This window comes from Lepisma saccharinum, chromosome 15, assembly GCF_977018435.1.
Source record: "Lepisma saccharinum chromosome 15, izLepSacc3.1, whole genome shotgun sequence".
Classification (NCBI taxonomy): Eukaryota; Metazoa; Arthropoda; class Insecta; order Zygentoma; family Lepismatidae; genus Lepisma; species Lepisma saccharinum.
In genome coordinates this window covers 57,054,779-57,078,589 of record NC_139243.1, presented here as the reverse complement: position 1 = coordinate 57,078,589, position 23,811 = coordinate 57,054,779, and the positions used below count along the sequence as shown (strand labels likewise).

The 23,811-nt window shown below is 36.6% G+C and overlaps 1 protein-coding gene across 1 annotated transcript in view; it reads right to left on the bottom strand.

Annotated features, from left to right (window-relative positions):
* The window catches only part of LOC145999490 (uncharacterized), a 114,510-nt gene that overhangs the window by 83,880 nt on the left and 6,819 nt on the right, over positions 1 to 23,811 (bottom strand). Inside the window, exons 2-3 of the mRNA XM_083136451.1 lie at positions 23,488 to 23,650; positions 11,141 to 11,739 (exon numbers count right to left, since the gene is read on the bottom strand). Coding sequence (XP_082992577.1) covers positions 11,141 to 11,739; positions 23,488 to 23,568 — 680 coding nt within the window. The 5' untranslated portion in view covers positions 23,569 to 23,650. The remainder of the gene's footprint in view (positions 1 to 11,140; positions 11,740 to 23,487; positions 23,651 to 23,811) is intronic.

Here is a 23,811-nt window from a genome sequence, read left to right as displayed (position 1 = left end):
TCTAAAAAAAATAGGGGTTCAGTTCATTTAAAGACTTCTAACAAACACTTCGTAATCTTACAAAATAGAAAATACCATCGTTTGGTTCGCTAATCGGGAAAAGAAGAAGCACTGAAATTAGTTGTGGAACAGAGTGCAGCAAGTGTGGAAAAGTTGGAGAAAGTGGGAGTGTTTTTGGTGAAAGTGAAGGAAAATACAGGTGAGGCGAGGAAGAAGGAAGAATGACTGGAGGAAGAATGAGTGGAATGAATGAGCTGTTAGGGGAGGGGAAAGAAGGTGTACATAGGGGAGAAAATAAGAGACAGCATATAAGATAAACTAGTTGCAGAAAATATATATATGTATGTATGCATTGTAGAAAAATATCCAAATGTTATGTAGTGCATAGAGCTTATGGCTTGCACTTGAAAAAATAAATCTAAATAAAATAGTTTCTCTGCAAACTTCTACTTCTTATTTTTCAAAAAATTGATTTATTGATTTATTATGAAAGTTTACATTATTTGGAACATTTCTGAGAAAACCGGACTTTGGTAGGGGACACCATTCCCGAGATATGTCAAACCAAAAATATATCTGATAATATGACATTTAATTTTGAAGATGGCAGCCGTCAAAGTGCAGACATCGATTGGCTACTCGACTGAAAGTATCTTTAATGATAGAATTAACAATTAATCCTACCAAGTATCTTGCTTTTATCAAAAAGTCAATGATTCGAGACTTAGCTGCCGGCTTGTGATAAAGATGCACTTTTTTGGCACTATCCTCCATTTTGGGACACATTTTATAGTGTATTTTTCAATCAAATGCATGAAGTCTTATATTGTTGTAAAGGTTATGAATTGGGCTACCACTTTTATTAAAAAAAACAATTTTGTCATTTAATTTGTTCAAAAGTCACAAGGCAAAAACTTCAAAAGGTGCTAGAAAAATTACATATTATAAGGATTATTTTTTAAATTACGGTAAAACTACTGACATTAGCGAAAAACTACACCAAATCTTTTTTGTAGTCCTTCTAATGAGGATAAATAATAATAATAATAAAAAAATCTTTTTACAAACATTGGTTACTGAGATGTAGGTCATTAACTGCATAGTCTGCCATATTTGGATGCCATCTTGAATTACTCAAATTGCTCAAGGTTGACAGACTGGCATCAATCGGATCTGAAATATACGTAACAAAAGCTTTCAAAAACAGTCAAAACATTTTATTCATACCTCAAAACAAGGTTATGCCACTTTTTGGCATTTGGCACCCAGACTAACAGTTTGGAGTGGAATCCAAAATGCTGTGTGCCTCAGCTGTGTGACATGTAACCACAACATCACTGGGGAGGTCCTTGCATGCAAGTGTGTTCCAAGAAAACATGTATGTGGAACTGTATAAATTTATTGACTCAATGATAGCGTACATCATTAGATTGAAGACTTAGTTGGCACATTTAATGGCCAAAGTGTACTTTTTTTTAAAAGGAAGTCATAGAGATTAAAATGAATACCAGTTTGCAATTTCAAAACAAGTTACATCATCTGGCATGTACTGATAGCAATGCCAGGTGTATAGAATTTTACACCTAGGTGTGAAATTTCAGTGGGAAATTATAATTTATGATTTTCCTTGTAAATATATGGTCCCTCACCATGGCTGTGCAGTCTAAGGTGCCATGCTTTGCACTCAGACTATGAGACCTGCACAGGTTTGAGTCTCCTAGGGAAAGCGCAGCAACAGATTTCGGCCTGTGTGTGGGACCGGTGGCCACCCACCATCGTGAGGAAATTGGGGAGCTGCAATTGAGTAGCGTAACCCAGCCATGGAAACCTACAACAAAGACTGGAGGTTTGTCGTGCTGACCACACGAAACCCTGTAACTGGTTGGATGATCTGCCACCTCGGGCAAGTGAGTAGGTTATATAAATATGTGGCCAATATTAGGCACATGACGCTTGTGTATGCTGACAAAACTTTGGCTCCGTAGTGTTGTCTATAAGCTCTAATACTAAGTCTTGATTCCCCACTTGGTCAAAGAAACATTTTTCCTCCCTGCCAACTGGGTGCTTTGTAAAATATTTCACTGCATTCTCAATACTGTGGCCTTATGCTTTGTTTGTGTTCATTATCAACATGATTACACATTCATTGCTTGTAACAGTTACTCAATTTACAATTTTCAGTCTGGACCGTATGTTTCTTTATTGTGTTACTGCTAAAATTCAGTGATTACAACAATCAGTGCTATAAGAACATGGCAATAAAATGTACTGGAAGATAAAAACATTAATATTATTTTAAAAAAGGCCACTGAAGTGCGAAAACGAAAACTGTGGATGATATTGGTCAGTGTGCTCTGTCATTCATGCAGTACTTCCCTTGTTTAACACACACACACATATGTAAAGCCCCAATCACACGGGACTAGATTTCTAGTAGGAATGCCCTAGTTGGCGCTGAACTAACTTTCTAGGTAGCAATCATGGCCGCCTGGTTGACTGCTTCACTGGTTTGAAGGAATAGGACATGTTCTAATTGCTACTTGCTTTCCTCGACTGGATTCTGTGGAACAGCCAATTAGAGCAAAGTTTCACCATGTGAAGATAATCTGTGAGTGTCCAAAGGAGCACTTTTGTCTGTGGTTTCAGAGTGTTACTCCAACAATGTATAACATATACAGCATGAAAGGCGCATTGAGTTACACCATCTATGCTGAGTGCACGGTGTTTACATTTGAAACAAGTAAAATATTCTTCCATACATGTACAGTAAAAGTTGTAAAGTATGTATTTAAGCAGTGCCATTGTTTTGTACCTAATAACGTTCGGTTGAATAGTTATCAGCTTTTACAAATGTGAAGTGATACATTGTTGACATCTCACGCAGCTGCCATTACAACTTCCCTCGTATGGAAACAAAAGTCTATCGACAAGTACGCTGATAATTATTGTGCGAGGCGAAAACTAGTAAATTGGTAGTCAGTCCAGCACCAACTAGGGCATACCTACTGGAAATCCAGTTCCGTGTGATGCAGGCTTTAGTGACTAGGTCCAAACTTGCTTCAGTAATTTTTGGATGGGAGGGGGAAATACTGGTCAAAATTGTAAAGTCAAGTTATATGCTTCAGTCTGGTTACAGGAGTTATTACTAAAAACAAGTTTCATATTTCATTTGCACAATAAATATGCAAAATCTCAAGCTTGTTTGATGGGATTGGATTGATTTGGTGTTTTAAGTCCACTTTTTGCACAGGAAGGCTAATTGGGACTGGACCTACAGTTTAAGGTGGGATCCAAACCACTATGTGCCTCCACCGGGTATCGAACCTGGGAACTCTTTGATTACAAGGCAAGGACGCTACCACTGTGCCATCAGGGAGGCCCTCAAGCTTGTTTGAGAATTGGATAAATAAATCAAAATGAAGTGCAAAAATTGTGAGTCCTATAGTTAAGTTGGTTTGAGTTATCTGATGAGATTTTGGTTATAACCATCACATGAAGAGAGAAGAAAACAGGTTAGTTTCATGAGGTAAAATTATAATCTAGACAGTACAGTGGGATCCATGATTATTAAGGTGCAAATTGTCCATGACTATTTTCATTAATATTTCTCTTTCAACCTGTGTGATTTTAACCAATGGATTTTTATGTATGCTTGTGCAGTAGTTGTCAACAGCTTGTTTTGAGTTTTCTTTTCATTCTTGAAGCTCTTATTGGGTCAAATAGAGGGCATGAACATGGTGAGACAATTTGCATGGTAATACTCATGGATCCCACTGTACATATAGGCATAATGTCCACAAAATGAAACTTGCTAGAATGCACAAGACTACACCAGCAATGCCCTTTCTGCATTCAAAACTATGCACTAGGGCTGCTCATACACATATGGGTTAAAAAATATTTTCTGATCTTTTTGCATAGTTGCTCATTTTGTTCCACTTTGTCCAATAAACTAATGTGTGAAATTTTTTCCAGATTGGATAACATTCAGAGGTGGCTCAAGGCACATATATTTTGACTGTGGTATTGTATATTTGTATAGTTTTCTTATACTATGAAAGTCTCTGTACTGAGAAGAAATGAATATTTGTGTGTGGAGTTGTACTGTTGAAAATGTTGACAGTGTTACTGAAATCCCTTTTCCAGGTTACTGAGCTGTTCTGAGCAATGGAGTCCAAACACCTCACCACTAGAAACAAGACCGCTGTATGGCTTACTGGACATCAAGAGCCTCATCTACCGTATTATGTGTTAGCTACAACAGGAGATGTTCTTTGAACCTTCTTTCATTACCATATCTCACTGAAAGAGACAGTTCCTGTCAGTTTGAAGTGCACTTGTGAGGAGCTGGTGACCATATTGGAAAAAGCCCGTATCCCTACTGCTTTTGAGCCAAACATTATCTCGAAGATGAAGGGTGTTGTAGATGAATATAATTTGATCAAGAAAAACAAATCATGAGTGTCACAAGCACAGAGAGACAGGGAGGAAGTATTATCAAAGAGAATGTCAAAATTTTTTATTTTTGACATTGCTCATAAAGAACCAATGACTTTGATCAAGATTGAAGAAGACAGACAATTCTTGAAGGATCAGCATGGAGAAGCAAAAGATGTCAATGGCTGGTGTAGATGTGCATTTGGCAAAACAGGAAGAAAGGGCAAAATTATGGAAAGAAGCAGATGAAAAGTGAATGGAATGTGAGAAACGAAGAAAAGAGGAAATGATGCCCACTGCAGCAGTTGGCATTTCCAATAGCAGTGAGGAAGACAATAGCGGTGATGCAAATAGTGATGATGACGCTTATGATATTCAGATACCACTTTATTATATAAAAAAAAACGTGACATATCTCGGGCTGAATCTGATGATCCTGGCCCAAGTACCTCCAAGAAGTCCCGAATTTTACAAAACATGCTCAGTTCCCCAGAAGTTTCTTCCACATTAGATCGTATTAATTTGTCAGACACCAAATTTACAATTTTAGCTGCAGCTATAGCAAAAGCAGATTGTCAGGATCTTGCAGACGCTAACTGTGCAATGTAGAAGGTCAGCTCATAGTGCCAAAACCACAGACAAAATAAAAGCAGATTTCACACAAGCAGTGAAACCACCCCTTACTGTTCACTGGGATGGAAGAATTATGAAAAGCAGCACAGCTGATGAAACTGCTACCAGAACAACTAGTTTAGATAGACTGGCTGTCGTTGTCACTGGCCATAACTTGGAAAAAATACTCGGAATTGCCAAAATACCATCTGGAACAGGAGAAGCATAAGCAAAGCAACTTATGAGCTGCTTCAATTCTGGGAAGTGTGTGATGACATTGTAGGGATGAGTTACGACACTACTGCATCAAATACAGGACTAAGAAAAGGTGCTTGTTCACTTCTCGAAAATAACATCGATTGTAACTTGCTATATTTTGCTTGTCGTCACCATATCCAACTAACTAACAAACTAACTCTCTAGCCTTCTTAAACCCGAAGGTTCATGGCTGCAGCAACACAGGCCTTCCATCTGTCCCTATCTTGAGCAAGATCTATATACTCTTTTCCATCCCTACCAATTTCCTTTAGGTCCATCTCAATTTTGTCCCTCCATTTTCGTCTTGGCCTTCCTACAGGTCTTTTACCATCAGGTTTCCCAACAAGAATCCTGTAAACTCCTCTTCCCTCTCCCATTCGTGCCACATGGCCTGCCCACCTCAGTCTTCTTGACTTAATCATTCTAATAATATCTGGACATGGATACAAATTATGTACTTCTAATTATGTAACCTTCTCCACTCACCAGTCTCCTCATCCCTTTTAGGTCCAAATATTTTCCTAAGGATCTTGTTTTCAAATACTCTCAATTCATGTTCCTCTTTCAATGTAAGGGACCAAGTTTCACACCCATATAATACTACGGGCAAATTACTCTTTGTATATTTTAACTTTTAGTTTCTTAGATATAAAACGAGAAGACAAAAGTTTATGAAGAGAGAAGTAACATGTATTTCCTGAATTAAGCCTACTTTTTATTTCCTCTTTAATATCATTTTCATTTCTTAGTATTACTCCTAAGTAATTGAATTTAGAAACTGGTTCAAACGAATTGTTATCAATAATTAGATTTTGATTTTAACCTAACACTTGGTTTCAGCCTGTAAGCCTATATTTAGTTTTCTCTTTGTTAACTTCCAAACCTATCTCTTTAGCAGTTTTGAAAAATATTTTAGCATTATTCTTAATTGTATTTATATCATCCCCTAATAAGTCTACATCATCTGCATATGCTAACAACTGAGTCACACCATTTAATTTTAGTCCTTCTTTAGTTCCTCTTACCTTCCTAACAGCATATTCTAACACAAAATTAAATAACAATGGAGATAATGCATCTCCTTGTTTTAACCCATCATGAATTGTAAATTTGTCAAGACACATTAATACCCACACGAATTTTACTTTCTGTTTCACTGGTGCATACTTTTATCATACTAACAAGCTTCTTGGGTATTCCAAACTCGACTAATATATTATACAGGGTGTCATTTTAATGGCACCCATGGACCACGGAAACGTATAGAGGACATCAAAACAATCAGTAACATTTTTCTCGTTGGTACATCATTTCGGCGCTACAGTCGTTCAAAAAAGCCCGTTTTGCCACCTGAATGCAGGCAACCACACACATCATTTGATTGCATTTGTGACGTCATATCCCATCCTGAAGCGATGCGTTCCAGGGTTGCCAGGAACACTCATATTCTGTGAAAAATGACATAGCTACAATCAGCCACATTATGTACCGTAAAAGAAAACGAGAAAACACGTTCTTTAACCTAACAGGAAGTAAACAAACGACACGAAAACTGGTACAAAGAAAACAGAATTCAATTGGAAGTGGTCATATCGAATTTTGTCTCAGCTTACATATCAAATATTTGCAAATCTAGTTACCAAGTTGGCATCTACAATCTAGTCTATCCACTTCGTCCTTCTGATACTAGTTGTCTGTGACACACTGAACAGATGACAAAATGAAAGATCTCAAAATTCCAAAGGTAAGCAACACATAATATAATGTATATTCAGGGCATTATGAGGCAAGTGACAAAAATGGTTGAAAAAACAAGGATATAAGTAGTAGCTAGATACAAGCTCTCCGACGACTGTGTTTATCTATGCACAGGATACACATGTAATGTAATAGTTTGCAACTGTGACCAGGACAGTATATTCGCTACCGAATCATAATTAGATTGTTACAGTGGTTGTACGTGTTTTAGCCGTAATGTAACAACGTGAACCTCGGATACTTCCGTTATCAGCACAAAAGTACCACAAGGCATCTGGACAGAAACCTGTAGATATCAACTTTGCAACGATATTTGCAAATATTTGACATGAAGCTGGGCGTAAACAGCCACATGTAAGCTGTAAGTCCAATAAAATGTATTGTTGTTGATATTTGACATGTAGGCTGAGACAAAATCCGATATTGACACTTCATTTTGAATACGTTTTTACCATTTCTCATATCGTTGGTTCACTTCCCCCTTCCCCTGAGATGACTGCTGACCTTCTGGCTAGTAGACTATGATGTTCGGTCTACTGGACGCATTTCTAGCTTCGTTTTACACTTAATCACGTGGTTGGTAGTTTGTAAATTTTCACAAAATTTGTGTGTTCCTTGTAACCCTGCCGTGCGCTGTTTCACCGCAGAAAATGACATCACAGATACGATCAAATGTTGTGTTGGGTTGCCAGCATCCAGGCGGCAAAACGGTCTTTTTTGAACGGCTGTAGCGTCGAATTGATGCACCAACGAGAAAAACGTTACTGAGAAAATTTGTTTGTTTTGATGTTCTCTACACGAACCTGTGGTCCGTGGGCGCCATTAAAATGACACCCTGTATAATTTATCTCTTTTGACCGAATCATATGCTTTTTTGAAATTAATGAATAGCTGATGGATGATTAATTTATTTCATGAACAACACATCTACACACTCTTACTTCAATATTTTAGATTAATTTCTTAGTGTCTAAAAGCAGTTGAGATATAGAAAAAATACATTTTCTGTAAATCAATTTAGTAGTATTATTTCGAGGTTGCTGAGCAACCTCTAAACACAAACCGATCTTCTTGAATTTTGGTAGGTATATCCTCTAATGTGAAAGCAACAAAATAAGCCACTATGTGAAATTCCACCTGACAATATTTTTTTTCTGAACACCCCTACTACACACGTAATGCCACAATCTGGTATCTCATCAAAAGTGTGCACATTTTTGCTTAAAACATTGATAACATTTATGTTGCTTCGCATGGTGATATGCATGCTGCATCAAACTTAATATTTTAACTATTTTAAAGGTAACAGTTCCGACTGTTTTATGATTTTTTTTAAAGTTCTCCTAGCAGAAAAACTAATTATCGTAGAATTTTGGAAATCATTGTCACACGAAATTTGAAACTTTCTTAAAGAAGCACTGCTTGGATTCTAAAAAAAAGTTATTTATGTTGATTGATTGATTGAATTGTTGTTTTAAGTCCACTTTATGCACGTAAGCTAATCGGGACTGAACCTACAATTTAAAGTGGGATCTGAAACACTATGTGCCTCCACTGGGTATCAAAAAAGGGACACCTTGATTACAAGGCGACAACGTTACCACTATACCATAGGGGAGGTCCTTTATTTATGTTGAAAAATAAAACTTAAAAATTACCTTACACAAGCATGTGTGCTTCCCATGGACAAGGTATTCTTCATTGACAAGTTACAGTTAGTATGGTAGACTAGTGGGAATGAATGTAGAAGCAAATCAGAACCTTAGTAGAATGCATTTGGGGGACATCATTTTAATGCTAAGAAAACCAAACCTAATCTGCCTAACCTAACCACGAAAGCATATATTTAACAAAATCTTAAGTAATTGCTAAAAGTCCCCAGTATGTGTTAACAAACATAAATCGAAAATGAACCATGTAAATATTGCATTCGTAGCATGATAAAATTGCAATAAAACAAAAGGAACCTGGGCCCAAAATATTTACATGCTGTGTAACCTTAAGGGGATGGGAAAATGTAGGGGACATATCTCCCCTTTGGCCCTCTATTCCTAAGAAAAAATTAAAGCCAGGAAAAGACGACAAAATGAGGGCTGACTATTAAAAAACTATATATAACCCCCCTCCTCCTTCCAAAAATCCTGGATACACCACTCTACACACGGCTTGATCTCATAAAAAAAAGGCGTCAAATGGCAGGAAATTTTAGAGGACTATAAATTCCAAACTAGAGTTGATATTCCAGAAGCAAAAATAAATATATGGGTTCTTATACATGGTGGCTACTCTAGGACCATGATAGAATTCAAGTATAATTCCCGGATTTCAAGGCGAACTTTCCAAAAATTCAAGCAGATTTTTTTTTCTATTTTAACCTTACATATAGTCTCTCAACATCCACACACAAATATCTTAATAATATAAAGCGTCTATGTGATTCCAACATCCAAAAATTCTGATTCAATTAAACGGTATATGCAATATAATTAAAATATTTAATTTAAGGTGTTGAGTTTCTATTTACCAAGTTCCAGAATAAACTAGCAATAATAATAATAGTGTTAATAATAATGTTATTATTATAACATTATTACTATTATTGATTTGCTTTATTTCACTTCGCTTCTTGTGCCACTTTTGACCAATTTCCAATGATCTAATTTTTTGAAGGCTGAAATCAATATTGATTTAATAGGGTGCAACTAATTTCACGGGACGCCAATGCATTCTCTCTTTAACAACTTTGGTGCCCCCCGATGGTGTAGTGGTAACATCGTCGCCTTGTGATCAAAGGCTTTCAGATTCGATACCCGGTCGAGGCACATGGGACAGCAGTTCGAAAGACTAAGAAAAACAGGAATTGCGAGAGAAGCGAGCAAGAAATTTTTATGAAAGTATTTTTATTTGCATAAAAGGTGAAGTTGTGGGCGGTAATAAAAATTGTAATTTTTTACGTCTATGGAGAAAAATTCAAGTAGAATTCACGCATAGGAATTTCCGGTGAGTAGCCACCCTGCTATATATGTCTAAGTATATCACGTAACTGGTATCCAATGGGGATTGAATAACAGACTAGAAGACCTTGATTTTGCAGACGATTTGTGCTTCTTATCTGAAGCACATGGTGATATGCAAACAAAACTAGCAGATCTGATAGAAAGTGCAAAAAAAGCAGGACTTGTGATTAACTCCAAGAAGACCAAGGCACTGAGGATTAACTCCACAAAAACAGACCCGTTTAATATTGGTGAAGAGATTATTGAAAATGTGGATAGCTTTACTTACCTGGGTAGTGTGGTGGCAAAAGACGGAGGGGCAGCACAGGATGTTTCTCAACGAATCCAAAAAGCAAATGGCACCTTTGTGAGGCTCTATCCAGTATGGAAAAACAAGAAGATATCTATGAAGACCAAACTTCGTATTTTTCAAAGTAATGTTAAGTCTGTACTGTTGTATGGGTCTGAGACATGGAAAGTAACAAAAACGATTACCTCTAAATTACAGACCTTCATCAATCGCTGCCTGAGAAAAATTTTGAATATCTTTTGGCCAGAAGTGATTCAAAACCAAGAACTTTGGAGAAAATCTGGAGAAACCGAGGTGTCCATACAAATAAAGCGGCGAAAATGGAATTGGATAGGGCATACGTTGAGGAAGGAAAATGAGGCTGTCGAGAAAGAGGCACTAGACTGGAACCCGCAGGGAAGAAGGAAAAGAGGGAGGCCTAGACAGACGTGGCGAAGATCTGTTCACGCTGAGGCCTTGGAGGAAGGAAAGAGCTGGAATGCAGTGAAGAGAATTGCCGTCAGTAGGACCAGGTGGAGATGCTTTGTTGATGCCCTATGTTCCACAGGGAACAACAGGAATTAAGTAAGTAAGTAAGTAATATCACGTAACAAATTTTATCCCAATCTGACACTTCTGGAGAATCTTGTATTGAATGACCAGTAACCCTGCAGCACAGCACAATACAGAAATTACATGAATCATAATCTACAAGCAATAAGGTCCAATTTTGAACCTTAGTACTGCCATGCTCATTTTCAATCCTTGTACTAAAATTTTCTTCACCTACCTATCTGCAGGATCTGCCATTTCGCCTTCCACCTCATCAGGATTCTCTACAGAATACTTCATGTCTTGATCTTCACTTAAAATTAATTCACCATTGTCACTGTCCTCAGATGGCATTTTTTTAACAAGTTGTCCATGATAACATGGATAAAATCCTTCACTTTTATGAACATTTTGCCCACTAGGAACTTCCTGATTTCTGCCTTCAAATTGAATCCAACTATCACCACTCACATTTTCCACTTTACAAACTAAATTTTCTTTCATGTACTCACTCGATAGTTTGCTGTCAACAGAAGCATCCTCTATGCACTCATAAGATGGTTTGAGGTCAACAGAAGCATCCTGTTTGCACTGATTAGATGGTTTGATGTCAACAGAGATATCAACATCAGGAGGCTCTTTGAAGGATTCTGTTTCAGTCTTGACACATGACTCATCTGGAAGCCACACATTCTCCAGAGATGTTTGTTCACAAACGAATGGATTGGCACTTTCTGATTCAGACTTTATGAGCACTTTCATAGGAGAGAAACCTGTGCCAGACACTTGAAGAGCCAAATTTTCTTCACAATCATCAGACCAGGATGGAGAAGCCTTCTGAAAGACAATCACAAGCAGTGTGGATTAAAAATGATGTTTAATTTAAATGTCTTTTTTAATTTTTATAAAAAAAAAATAATCAGATTTTTTTATTTATGAGGCTCAGTCAATAAATAACAAGGCAGAGGATATTTCACAGTACTTATGTAACGTCCCTCAGAAGTATTGTCTGCCACTGTTAGGCATTTATCCCATTGTGACACCAGTCACAAAATGGCATGCTTGTAGAACTCCTTTGGCTGCTGTTGGAACCAACTGGACACATACTCCTTGATGTCATTGTCCAATTGAAACTGTTGTCTCCTCAGTGTTTTTTTTTTTTTTTTTTTTTTTTGGAGCTCACTGAAGATATGGAAGTCACACGGGGACAGGTCTGGACTATAGAGAGCAGGGAAGGGGCTCAGGACTTCCCACTTGAATGTTTTCAGACATTCCTTTGAGAAGGAATGAGAGAAAACAAGATGGTGCCAGTTGAGTCGGTCCGATCCTGTGTAGCTCTTTCAAAAAATCGTGTGATCACTGATATTAAGTGTGTTAAATGTAGAAGAACTGTTCAAAATGGTATCTTATGCGATTTGTGTGATTTGTGGAACCATTTTAGATGCGTAGGCATAAGTGACAACGAGTTGCCAAGTGAGGGAACTGAATGGATGTGTCCGAGGTGTGTATGTCTACAGTCCAATATGGCCGATGCACATGTGGCGAGTGCACAGAGTGGCGGTGGTAAGGGGGAAGAAGGCACTCTTCTGGAGATAATATCTGTGTTCAGGCAAGATATTGAAACATTACAGGGTGAGAATGCACAGTTAAAGAAAAACCTGGAGGCGTGTGACCTGCAGTTGGGCAAGGGATTGGGATTATCTTGTGGTGAAGTGGTACTGAGGGCTGAACTTGATGAAAATGTGTGGCAAATTGTTTCACATGGGAAGAGAATACACTCTATGAGCCAGAAGAGGAATCGTGTAATGGGTGATGGTGTTGTTATTAGTGATAATAGATATGCAGTCTTGGGCAGAGAGGATGATACATGTGGGGACCAGGTTGGTGAACCAGGGCTCACTGGGAAAGTTGAAATAGGTGAAGTGCAACCTAAGATACAAAGAAATAAGAATAAAAGAATGGGTACGATCGAGATATACTCTGATAGTCATGGGTGTGGTTTATTTTCAATGCTAACATCTTCAAAATGTGCTGATAATCTAAGAATTGAAAGTGTTGTGAAACCAGGTGCAACTTTTGAACAGGTGGTAGGGAACAAAGAATATTCAAAATTATCATGTGATGACTTTGCCATATTACTTGGTGGATAAAATGACGTAAGCAAAGATCAAACATTTGATGCTGTAGCTACACTGTGAAAGGCTTTGGGGAGGCTGACTCACACAAATGTGATTGTAGTAAATGTTCCACACTGGCATGATCTCAGAAGCTGCTCTATTGTCAATAAAGAAGTAGAGAAAGCTAATAGCATGTACAGTAATGTATGTAAAACTTTTGAAAATGTAACAGCTATGGATAGTTCCATACTTGCTAGAGAAATGCATACCAGGCATGGCCAACATTTGAATGCAAATGGAAAATTGGAATTGTGTAAAATTATACACAGGGTTATTCAGGATAGGCTAATTGTTAGACAACATATGAAGAATGCTGTAACTGATCGTACGGAGCAGTGGCCAAATGTAATACTAGTGAAATCTACAAACCAATCTAACTTAAGTATGTCTAACAATATCATCAGAAAACCCGAATGTATCACTTCTTCATATTCTGAACAATCATGTGTTAATTTTGGTTTTGAGAATGCTCATGGGGAAGTTAGAGCATGTTGTTCTAACTCTCACACTCCATTGGATTTAAAGATAGGTTATCTCAATACACAGGGATTCGGCAAAAAAACATGAAATTTATTAATGATTTTGCTAATTAAAATAGTTTTGATGCTGTTTGTCTAAGTGAACATTGGTGCCATAAAAGTGAAATTTCCTTCGAAACACTAGATGACTTCTATCTGTTTAATAGTTATAGTAGGGAAAAATTCAACATGGTGGAGTGTCTATATATGTAAAAAATGCATTTGTACATGGTAGTCATAAGTTATATTTTGAATTCCTCTGTAGTGAATTAAACTTTGAAGCCACAGGTTTATTTATTAGAGACTTGAAACTTGTAATAGTTGTGCTTTATAGATCACAAAATGGGGTTCCTACTGTTTTTCTTGAAAAACTTGAGGAAATGTTAGATTTTTTCAGTAAGTCTCAATGGAAACACTTTAGTATCATAATTGGTGGTGACCTAAACTCTCATTTTGATGTAACAGAAGATAAACAAAGTGTGATGTAAAAATCTGTTCAGGCAATTTAACTTTAACTATATGAATAATAAACCCACTAGAGGCTCAGCATGCCTGGATAATATACCGTATTTACTCATGTATAATGCACACTTCCTTCTAAAATTTTTGCTCCCAAGAACTGTGATGTGTATTATTCACGGAATAATTCTGACAGCCAACATGAAACCGTACAGGGTCATTCCATGATTTTGGGACACTTGCATTGATTTTTCATGTTTATGGAACCCTATCATGTTATATATCGTTGTAAAGCTTAAATCCTGCAGTTTCTGAATATGGCAACAGTATTCAATTCAAGATAACGACACTAATGTGAAATGCGGTTGAAATAAGTTCATCACAAAATGAAGGAACGTTCTGATTTCTATGGTGCTTTGGATGAAGGAAAACATAAGGAAAAATAAAACAATAATTAAAATGTATTACTGGCCAAATAATAATAATAATAATATATATATATATATTAAGAAATTTACACACTCCATATATATATATACTAATGATGAAGGAGACAGTAAACACTTACCACACGAAGAGAAATTATTCTATATTTCGCGATCAGAGTCGCATTTTCAAGTTGAAGGAGAAAGATCGGCGTTACTTGGAGAAGAGGCACAGAATACTGACCATAGCGTCTCTACGACCCAGATGCAAGACCTGCCCCATACTCATCACCTCCCCCACCCTCCTGATCCCCACAGCGGCAGGTGAGTTCACCCTTCACCCAAATGGGCACCTGCCACTCATCCAACCTAGTTTACACCCGCATCTGCCAAATCTGCAGCAACTTTTACATAGGCGAAACCTCCACCCCCTTGAACCTAAGGATTAATAATCACCGTTCCTCCACCCAAAACTCCGATTTCACTGTTGCCATCCACACCAACAGCCATAACACCACCTTCAATAACTGCTTCCGTGTTGCCATCATCCATCTTTTACCCACCCGCTCTGACACATCTTTCCGCAGGTGATGGGAAAGGGCCTACATAACAGGCATGCACGCCACTATACCCCCCGGACTCAACCTAGACAACCAGTAACCCTTTCCTCTCCTCCCCAATATTACCCACCCACCTTACAGTAAACACTGGTGAAAGTACTTCTCGTCATCTATCAACTGTTTCTGGCAACACTGATCGTAGAGACGCTACGGTCAGTATTCTGTGCCTCTTCTCCAAGTAACGCCGATCTTTCTCCTTCAACTTGAAAATGCGACTCTGATCGCGAAATATAGAATAATTTCTCTTCGTGGGGTAAGTGTTTACTGTCTCCTTCATTAGTATATATATATATATTATATATATATATATGGAGTGTGTAAATTCATTAATAGAATAAATCTTGTGCTGCTAACTGTTAGTTTGAAGGTCCTGAATGTGCCTTGTATAAATGTTACATTATTCATGGTAAAAGTATATATTTTGAAGTTATTTTAAAAAAACTAAAAAAGGAATGAGCAAAACCACGTATAAAATTTTGAAGGTCATTTCACACGATTTTTCACTTTGTAATGCAATGTTCTACGACACCAAGAAAAGCAGTGCAACTCTGGCAGAATTAAAGCCTGCACCTTCCCTCACATGGGATGCATATCAGCAGTATTTGTTGGGCGAGAAATAATAGAAAATAACTTCCTGAGCACTGCAAAGCCATAACATAATTTTGATCTTCCTTTCTATTATTACAGAATAAATAAGGTGGTTAAAGAGTGAAAGCTTTGGGATGCTAAACACAGTGGAGGGAGAAGGGGGAGGTGGTCTGTGTTGGAGACTTACTGTTTACACAAGAGGATATTCTCCTCTTGGTCCACATAGCAACAGGTGACTCATTGAATAGGTATGATGTTATTCAGTCTTGATCAGGATAGCAACAGCTCTACGACCTACAACTAAGGAATCCATTTCTTGAAACTGGATTGTACTGCACATTATAAACGAGATATAATTTTTTGTAACTTTTACCCATCAAAAACAAGGGTGCCCATTATAATCTCATAAATACGGTATTTACAAACATAAAAACATCTCATATAAAATATGAACTGTATTTGCATACTCAGATCATGATTCTCCTTGGCTAAAAATACATAACTTAAAACCGTGTGATTGTAACTGTAAGGAATCTAAACTAGAGATCTCAAGACCAATAACGGATGATAAAATATTAAACTTCAGGAACTTGCTCTGTAATATAAACTGGCTACATCTGTTAAGTAAACCTCTAGTCCTTGAATACAGAACACACATTGGCTGATGTAACATTTGAAAAGATTCTAACAGTATTTTTAGACATTTATGATAGGGGTATTCCCCAGAAAAAGTGTGAAGTTAGTCTTAAAGTTAATAAGAAGAAAATACCAAAAAGAATACTGGTTGGTACACTCCTAAGTTAGCCGGAATGAAATGTAGGGTTTTATTATACTTAGATTTATTTAAGAGCAATAAGACAGAATAAGACAGATCTGGCTAAATCAATCTACCTGAGGGCAAGAAAGGAATACAAATGAGCTATAAATGAATCAAAGAAATTGTATAATCTAACTACTATTGAGGCATCCAGGAATAAATGCAAGACTGCATGGAAATTAATTAATTCAATTGCCAAATACAGCAAAAAGATGTTATAGAAATCTCTCCTAATGACTTTAATAATTTTTGTATTAATTCTGTTGAGGAAATCTGTAACAACATTGTACGACCCTCTGAAACAGTTTCAGACTTACTTGAACAGTATAGCATAAGACATTCTGAAATAAAATTTGTTTTTTCTCGAATAACTCCAGAGATAATTATAGATGTTGTGAAAAAGCTGAAACCATCAGGTAGTGTAGATATCTATGATATATCCAGTAATCTTGTGAAAAAAATCATACATTGTATAATTCTTCCACTGACCTTTTGTATAAATATGTCTCTTAGGGAAGGAACTATTACAAATGTGTTGAAATTATCAAGGGTTGTACCAATTTATAAAAAAGGTGAGAAAAATTGTTTAGCCAGCTACTGTCCCATCTCACTGACTCCAGCATTTTCAAAAGTTTTAGAATCAATTATGCATTCTCAATTATGCAATTACTTGGACTATAATAACAATTTGCAAATCACAGTTTGGTTTCAGGAAGGGTAAGTCAACAATTTATGCCATGGACTCTCTAGTCAAAAATGTACTTAAGGCTTTGAAACTAAGGACTTTGCTCAGGCCTCTTTCTGTGACCGGAGCAGGGCTTTTGATTGTGTAGAACACACTTCACTTTTAAAAAAGATGACATACTATGGGATTGGTGGTACAGATCTTAAACTATTTCATTCATACCTTCAGAACTGTAAACAAATTGTCTGCATAGGAATGGAGAGGTCAAATGTAGCTGAGGTCAAATGCGGTGTACCTCAAGGCTCGGTTCTTGGACCTTTATTGTTTGCTCTCATGATGAATGATTTACCATTTTGCGTCACTGCTCACACAATACTGTATGCAGATGATAGTACCTTCTTTAATGCCAGCTCCGACTTTAACACTATTAAAGCCATAATTGATAATACCCTGTATCAATCTTCTTTATGGTTCAGAGCTAATGGTCTTTTGCTGAATGAAAGTAAAACCCAGCACACTTTTTTCAGTCTTAGAGACATCCCGATTGATAATAGCTCAGACAATGTGAAATTTCTAAGTATTGTCATTGATAATAAATTATCATGGGAACCACATATTAAATACATAACTGCCAAGCTCTCCAGAAATCTAAACAGTCATGTACCTGAAGATTACGTAAGATCAGCTTACTTCGCTTCCTTTCAAAGCATTATTTCATATGGAATTTTACTTTGGGGGAACTGTAGTTAGGTACAAGAAATTTTAATACTGCAGAAAAAAGCCGTGAGAATAATTACCAACTCACACAAATTAGTTCATTGTAAGCCACTGTTCATTAAGTTAAAATTTATGACTGAGATAAATCTATATATTTACACTGTGCTGTTGTATGTAAAGAAAAATTTGCCACAACAACAAAGTAGACAAGATGTACATTACTATACTACAAGAAACAGCAGGCGTATAAATATACCCTATCATACACTCTCAAAATGGCTGAAGAGTTATGAAGCTCTAGGATTAAGACTATTTAATAAGCTACCTCTTGATGTGACAAATATGACTATGAATGTATTAAAGCCTAAAGTGTATGCATGGTTAGTTGCTACACCATTGTACTCAACTCAAGAATTTTTTGAAATTAAAAATATTGTATTTTAGTGCAACTTAAACATAAAAGGGGTTATAATTTTATATTATTTTATAATATATTTTACATGTATTTTGTTCTTGATGTTGTCTATTGCTGTACAAACTTAATGACAATAAAATATTATTATTATTATTTGTTCCGTTGGCTGTGTGTGGTTTAGCATTGTCATGCAATAGGCAAGGTTGGTATTTTGCCCAGGTTTTTTTTCGGGTGGGTTTTTCATTTTTTTTTTTTTTTTAGATAAAATCCAAGCAAAACTGGGATTTATTGGTTTTCTCAGGTTATATTTAAAAATATATAAAAAATGAAATACATTTTTCCCCTAGTAGTAATGTATTTGTATTGCTTTATACCCTGTCCCAACTCTCTCTAGAGCAAGCGAACAAGAACAAGTCTCTGCGCAAGTAGTAACGTGAGATGGCTCCACCAATGAACATGGGAGAGAGAACTGGATTGCCTGGAGAGGAGTAAGCAACTGCAGTTACCAATCTTCACAGCAGCATGTACTGCTTTGCTCTGACCACTCTATTTCCTTCCCTTTTCTGTAGCTATGCACACCCTTGCTCCAGAGATATTGCCACAGGGAATCGTTATTTAATATTTCTGTTCTAAAATATTTGTCCAACAACTTGATTGAACTCCTCCTGGATGGTGTAATAGTTAACGCTGTTGCTTTGTGATCAGTTTTCAGGGTTGCATTCCCTGAGGAGGCACATACTTTGGTGTATCCAAGAATCAAATTAATGGGGGGAGTACAGAATATGTCATTACCAGTATTTTTTTTCTTTCTGGTAGTCAACAAGGGTACTCCACACCAGTGGCGTATGCAGGATTTCATCAAGGGGGGTGTTATTTCTAAAACTTTTTTCCAAATTCACATTACCATTGTTTTATTATACTTTAATTAAATAATAATAATCACAATTAATTAATAATACTTATAATTAATTAATTATCTAAATTAATACTAATAATACTACTAATACCACTACTACTACTATTAAGTAGTAGAGATCTACATAAATATAGTATTTATGAAAACATTAGAACGAAATTACTTTCTAGTCATTCGATTTTTATCAAATCCTGGGAGCATTTTTTTTGTTTCTTTGTTACGAAATAATTGTCTGGTCAACGAGGTGAGACATTTCAAGGGTGAAGAAGATCCATAAATACACGAAATATATTAAAATAAATTGAAATAATCAAAGTATGGAACTCATCCAAGGAGCTGCAGTAATCTGGTCGGTAGAGCATCTGACAAGTGACAATCACGCGGGAGATCCGGATTCGATTCCCGGAATTGGTTGGAATTTTTCCGGCTTTTTCCCCGCATAAATGTTCCCGATAATTCACATCTGGATTGTCTCCCTGTTCTTACCAATAAAACATTTTACAATAGTTAAGCTTATTGTCGTTTGAATAATTGTCTAGTCAACAAGGTGAGACATTTTAAAGAGACATTCAAACGTGCTGCGGTAAACAATACAATGGGAAGGCGAATTGGTGACTGTATTCTTGTAAGCCTAGCCTTTGTCTACACATTAGCCTCTTACAAACGTACCAACAACTTTATTTAGTTAATTCTCATTGTTCAAATGCTTTGAACAAATGCAAATGCAAAACAATCATTCCCTGGATGCATCTAGTTGTGATTAATTTCAACTAAAAACCTCTACATTTGCTGCAGTTATTGTTGTCTCAAAATTGGTGACTTACCCCCACTTTCCTAAAACACACACACTACATTACACAGTTTTTACTAAAAACTTAAAACTCAAGTGATGCTGTAACATTCCTGAGACTTGTGTTTCTTAATGTACGAAAATATAACCTAGTCAAATATGAGCATAATTTAAAGTTCTCGCAAGACATGTTAAACGGGTCTGTCGTGTACTATCTTTAAACATGGTGACCAATTTTTGTCAGATACAATGTGAGACCAATCCTTTAAGTTATATTGCAACTATAAAAAGTGCAACTCAAAAGCTTTGCATTTATGGCGGTTATCAAAAATAGAATGTAAGTGATCTTACCTATTACCATCATTCCTCTCCTAAGCTAAGAAAAATAATTTTAAAAGTTTTGCTGCAAAATTGCAGACCATTGAAATCTCTAAAATTACTCATTTTAATTCCTTATTCTCTGAAAATGTATTCCAGACCATTTTGAAAAAGAAAAAAAAAACATTGTCAAACATAGCAAAGCAACATGCAGAAAATAAGTTTTTCAACCACCACTTTGAAACAAATTGTTCAATTTGGTTCACAAGTTTTCTAGCTGCAGAAATAATTTTACCTAAATTATTCTAAAATTATAGCAGTTATCATGGTCATTAAATACATGACTTATCCCTCTCTGCCCATACACCCTAACTCATGGTCCTCCTAAATCATCAACCATATTTTGATAATTTTATTGTCAAATTATGGTGCAAGTACATAATACTCCTTCAGTTTTGTGCACAAAGCTGCTATTGTGGTAATTATGAAGAAACACAACTTACATGGGTATAGAGCTCCTAACCAGACATAAATAACATTTTACTGCATAGGCAAGCAACCCATTAGGATGAGAAATGACAAAAATCATTTAAAGTGTGTTCCAATTTAATTATGCCACAATCGACGACATTTCAATAAAATGTACTCAATTCTGCCTTGTAATGTTTAAACATGCAAAAATTTATTGTTATCAATTGATCGTTACAGTAGAAACTATGATCTGCCACTATCGTTTCCCCTCACATAAGGAAGTAACTGATAACCAAAGTGCTCCCACATTTCAAAATTATAAGCTTCGTTCAATTATGCTGCATCAATAAATGCAAAGGATTTATCTAAAAATTTCTGATACATTTTCTATTTTGTTTCTTAGATATATAATAATTTTATTTGCTAGCATGAGTTGAGGATAATAACTTGAAAAAAAAACACTGTGCATTTTCTTTAAAAGTTTTACAAAAAATTTTGACAATCGCAGAACCTCACAAGTATTTAATGCAATAATTTACAACATTTTCTGAAAAAAAAAAAAAACTTTTGTTTGGGTTTTTCTAAAAAAAAAATAATGGGGAAAACTGGGATGGGCCCACCTGGACCAACCCTGGCAATAGGATGACATTGCAGGACCCATTGAGCGCAAACTTTACGGAACATCAACGTGTCCTTGATGATTGTGTGGGCAGTACCATGACTAAGCCCCACTGATGCCGAAATGTCATCCACTGATACACGACGGTGTGTCTTGATGAGCTCATCCACCTGCATAACATGCTGGTCTGTGACACACATTGGTGCCCCACTCCGTGTGTCCTTCGCGAAAGCCTTTGTTCCACTCCTGCACTCTTGTCAGGGACATACAGTGCACCCCATATACCCATATATCATTTCCATTCGTCGATGGATTTCACGAGCCCCTACACCGTCTGCTGCCAAGAAGCGCACAGCCACCCCACTGCTCCTCTTTGGATGCATCCATTACGCGTCACAGTCAAACACGGCCGCTGCTCAGGTAGCAGCCTTTGCACATACCTTGCCAGACTCGTAACATCATCTAGCTAGAAAACATGTGCGAATCAGTTTTGTCACACCAGCACCTCGATTTCAGGCCCATCGACCCATTTCTAACTACCATAGATTTCGTGTAATATCCTCTGCCTCATTATTTATTGACTGAGCCTCAAAAATCACAGGTTGTTAAAAAAAAAACACCACAGAAACGTCTGCACACTGCATGCCTTAAGACTTTCTAAAACAAAAAGGGTGTGAGTTTTGATACACCCTAGTGGATACAAGGACAAAGAAAATTAGCTACAACCAGATGTAGCCCCCTCTTTTGAATGTCAATTGTGGCGTGCACTATAATAAAAGTCCCCCATGCATATTGCACCGTGCCATTAAGGCACATTTAGGGGAAGGGGATATGGGGGATAGAGCTACACACATTCTCAATCTTGGTTCACTATGGAGGTGATGTGATCAGCACCATTCTCCAGCTGCTCTTTACCCCCAGGTACCTATTTATTTGAGACTGGATGAACCTCAGAGGTGCTTTATACACATGGACAAGGGTAGAAAAATTCTGACCTCAGATCACCCACTTGGGCATGAAACATGCTCTATGGTTTCTGTAAAAAGACAGATGGGCAGAGACTTGAATAGACAGGCAGAAATACTTGAAATAATACAGAAGACAGTCAGCATGTTCCAATGGAGCAATCTAATATAACAGTGGTAAATAATTCTTTGGTCCATTTTGTCCATGCTGTATCTGAATGCTGCTCCAAGTAAGAAAATGCATAACAAGCATTACAGTGTAATTTAGAATAAATATTCCTCAGGGGGTAGTAGCTAAAAAGGTAAACTAAAGTTTGGGGGGGGAGAGAAACTTGAAATTGGGGTTCCAGTGTGTGTGTGATTCGATTTTGTTGTGTAAAATATACAATAGCTATAAAATACCTTCTATGACTGGTTATTAAAAGATAAAATGCAGTGTTTTGAACTTCTAAACAAAGGTTTCCATCAGGAATGTTGTTACATGTTATTATACATTTGTCCTACACATTAGCCTTTAAACCTCCTCATTTTACAAAGTTCCTGATGAACACTCATGTCATAAGATTGAAAAGTTGGATGTGGTGATTTCATTATCCACTCTAGGTGCGACTTTCATTACTAGTATTTTATTATGATCAGTGCATTTACACAGACATTTAACAAGAATGTATGGTAAAATATAATGAACACATGCAACTCTTGCACATTACGTAACTCAATTGAATTTTAAATATATTTTTTAACATGGCAATATCTTGTTCTGTAGATATATTCCATTCCTCATGTATTTTAAAATAGTTTTACAATGAGGTCCATGCCACACACAAAATTTATTTGCTGTGCCAAACAAGAGAGAACAGTGTAATATGAAACACAATTTTATTCACAAGAACCCTGATACTAACATATCAATTTCACAGTAGTTATTCAAGGAAGTATAAATTATTCCATTATTAGTAACAGCATGTGTAAAAATAATACTTTTCATTTCTTAGAAATACATCTATTACCACCCCAAGAGCAAATAAGGGTTGACTATTTTTTAGTACATCACAACTCCTTCAAGTAAAAAATAGTAACTTTACCTCAAAGCCCATCTCCCCTCTCTGCTTCTCTTCTGCAGATGATGGGTTTTCATTCAGAAGGTTTTCCGATTCAGAAGTCATGTTATCGAAGTCCTGCAAGATTGTCTGGCTTGTCTATGCACGGATAGCACACAAACTTTGGCAAACTGTCATTCTCTGAAACCTAGAATGAAGAAAACTGAAGTCATATGTAGGGTAGGGTTGGGACATGGGTATTTAAACATTGAATTCCATAATGCCTCCAGTACTATTGTTCATACTTCATCACTTTAGAATTGCTCAAAAGAAATAAATTATGTGGATGCATGAGCATTTCTGTGTTTC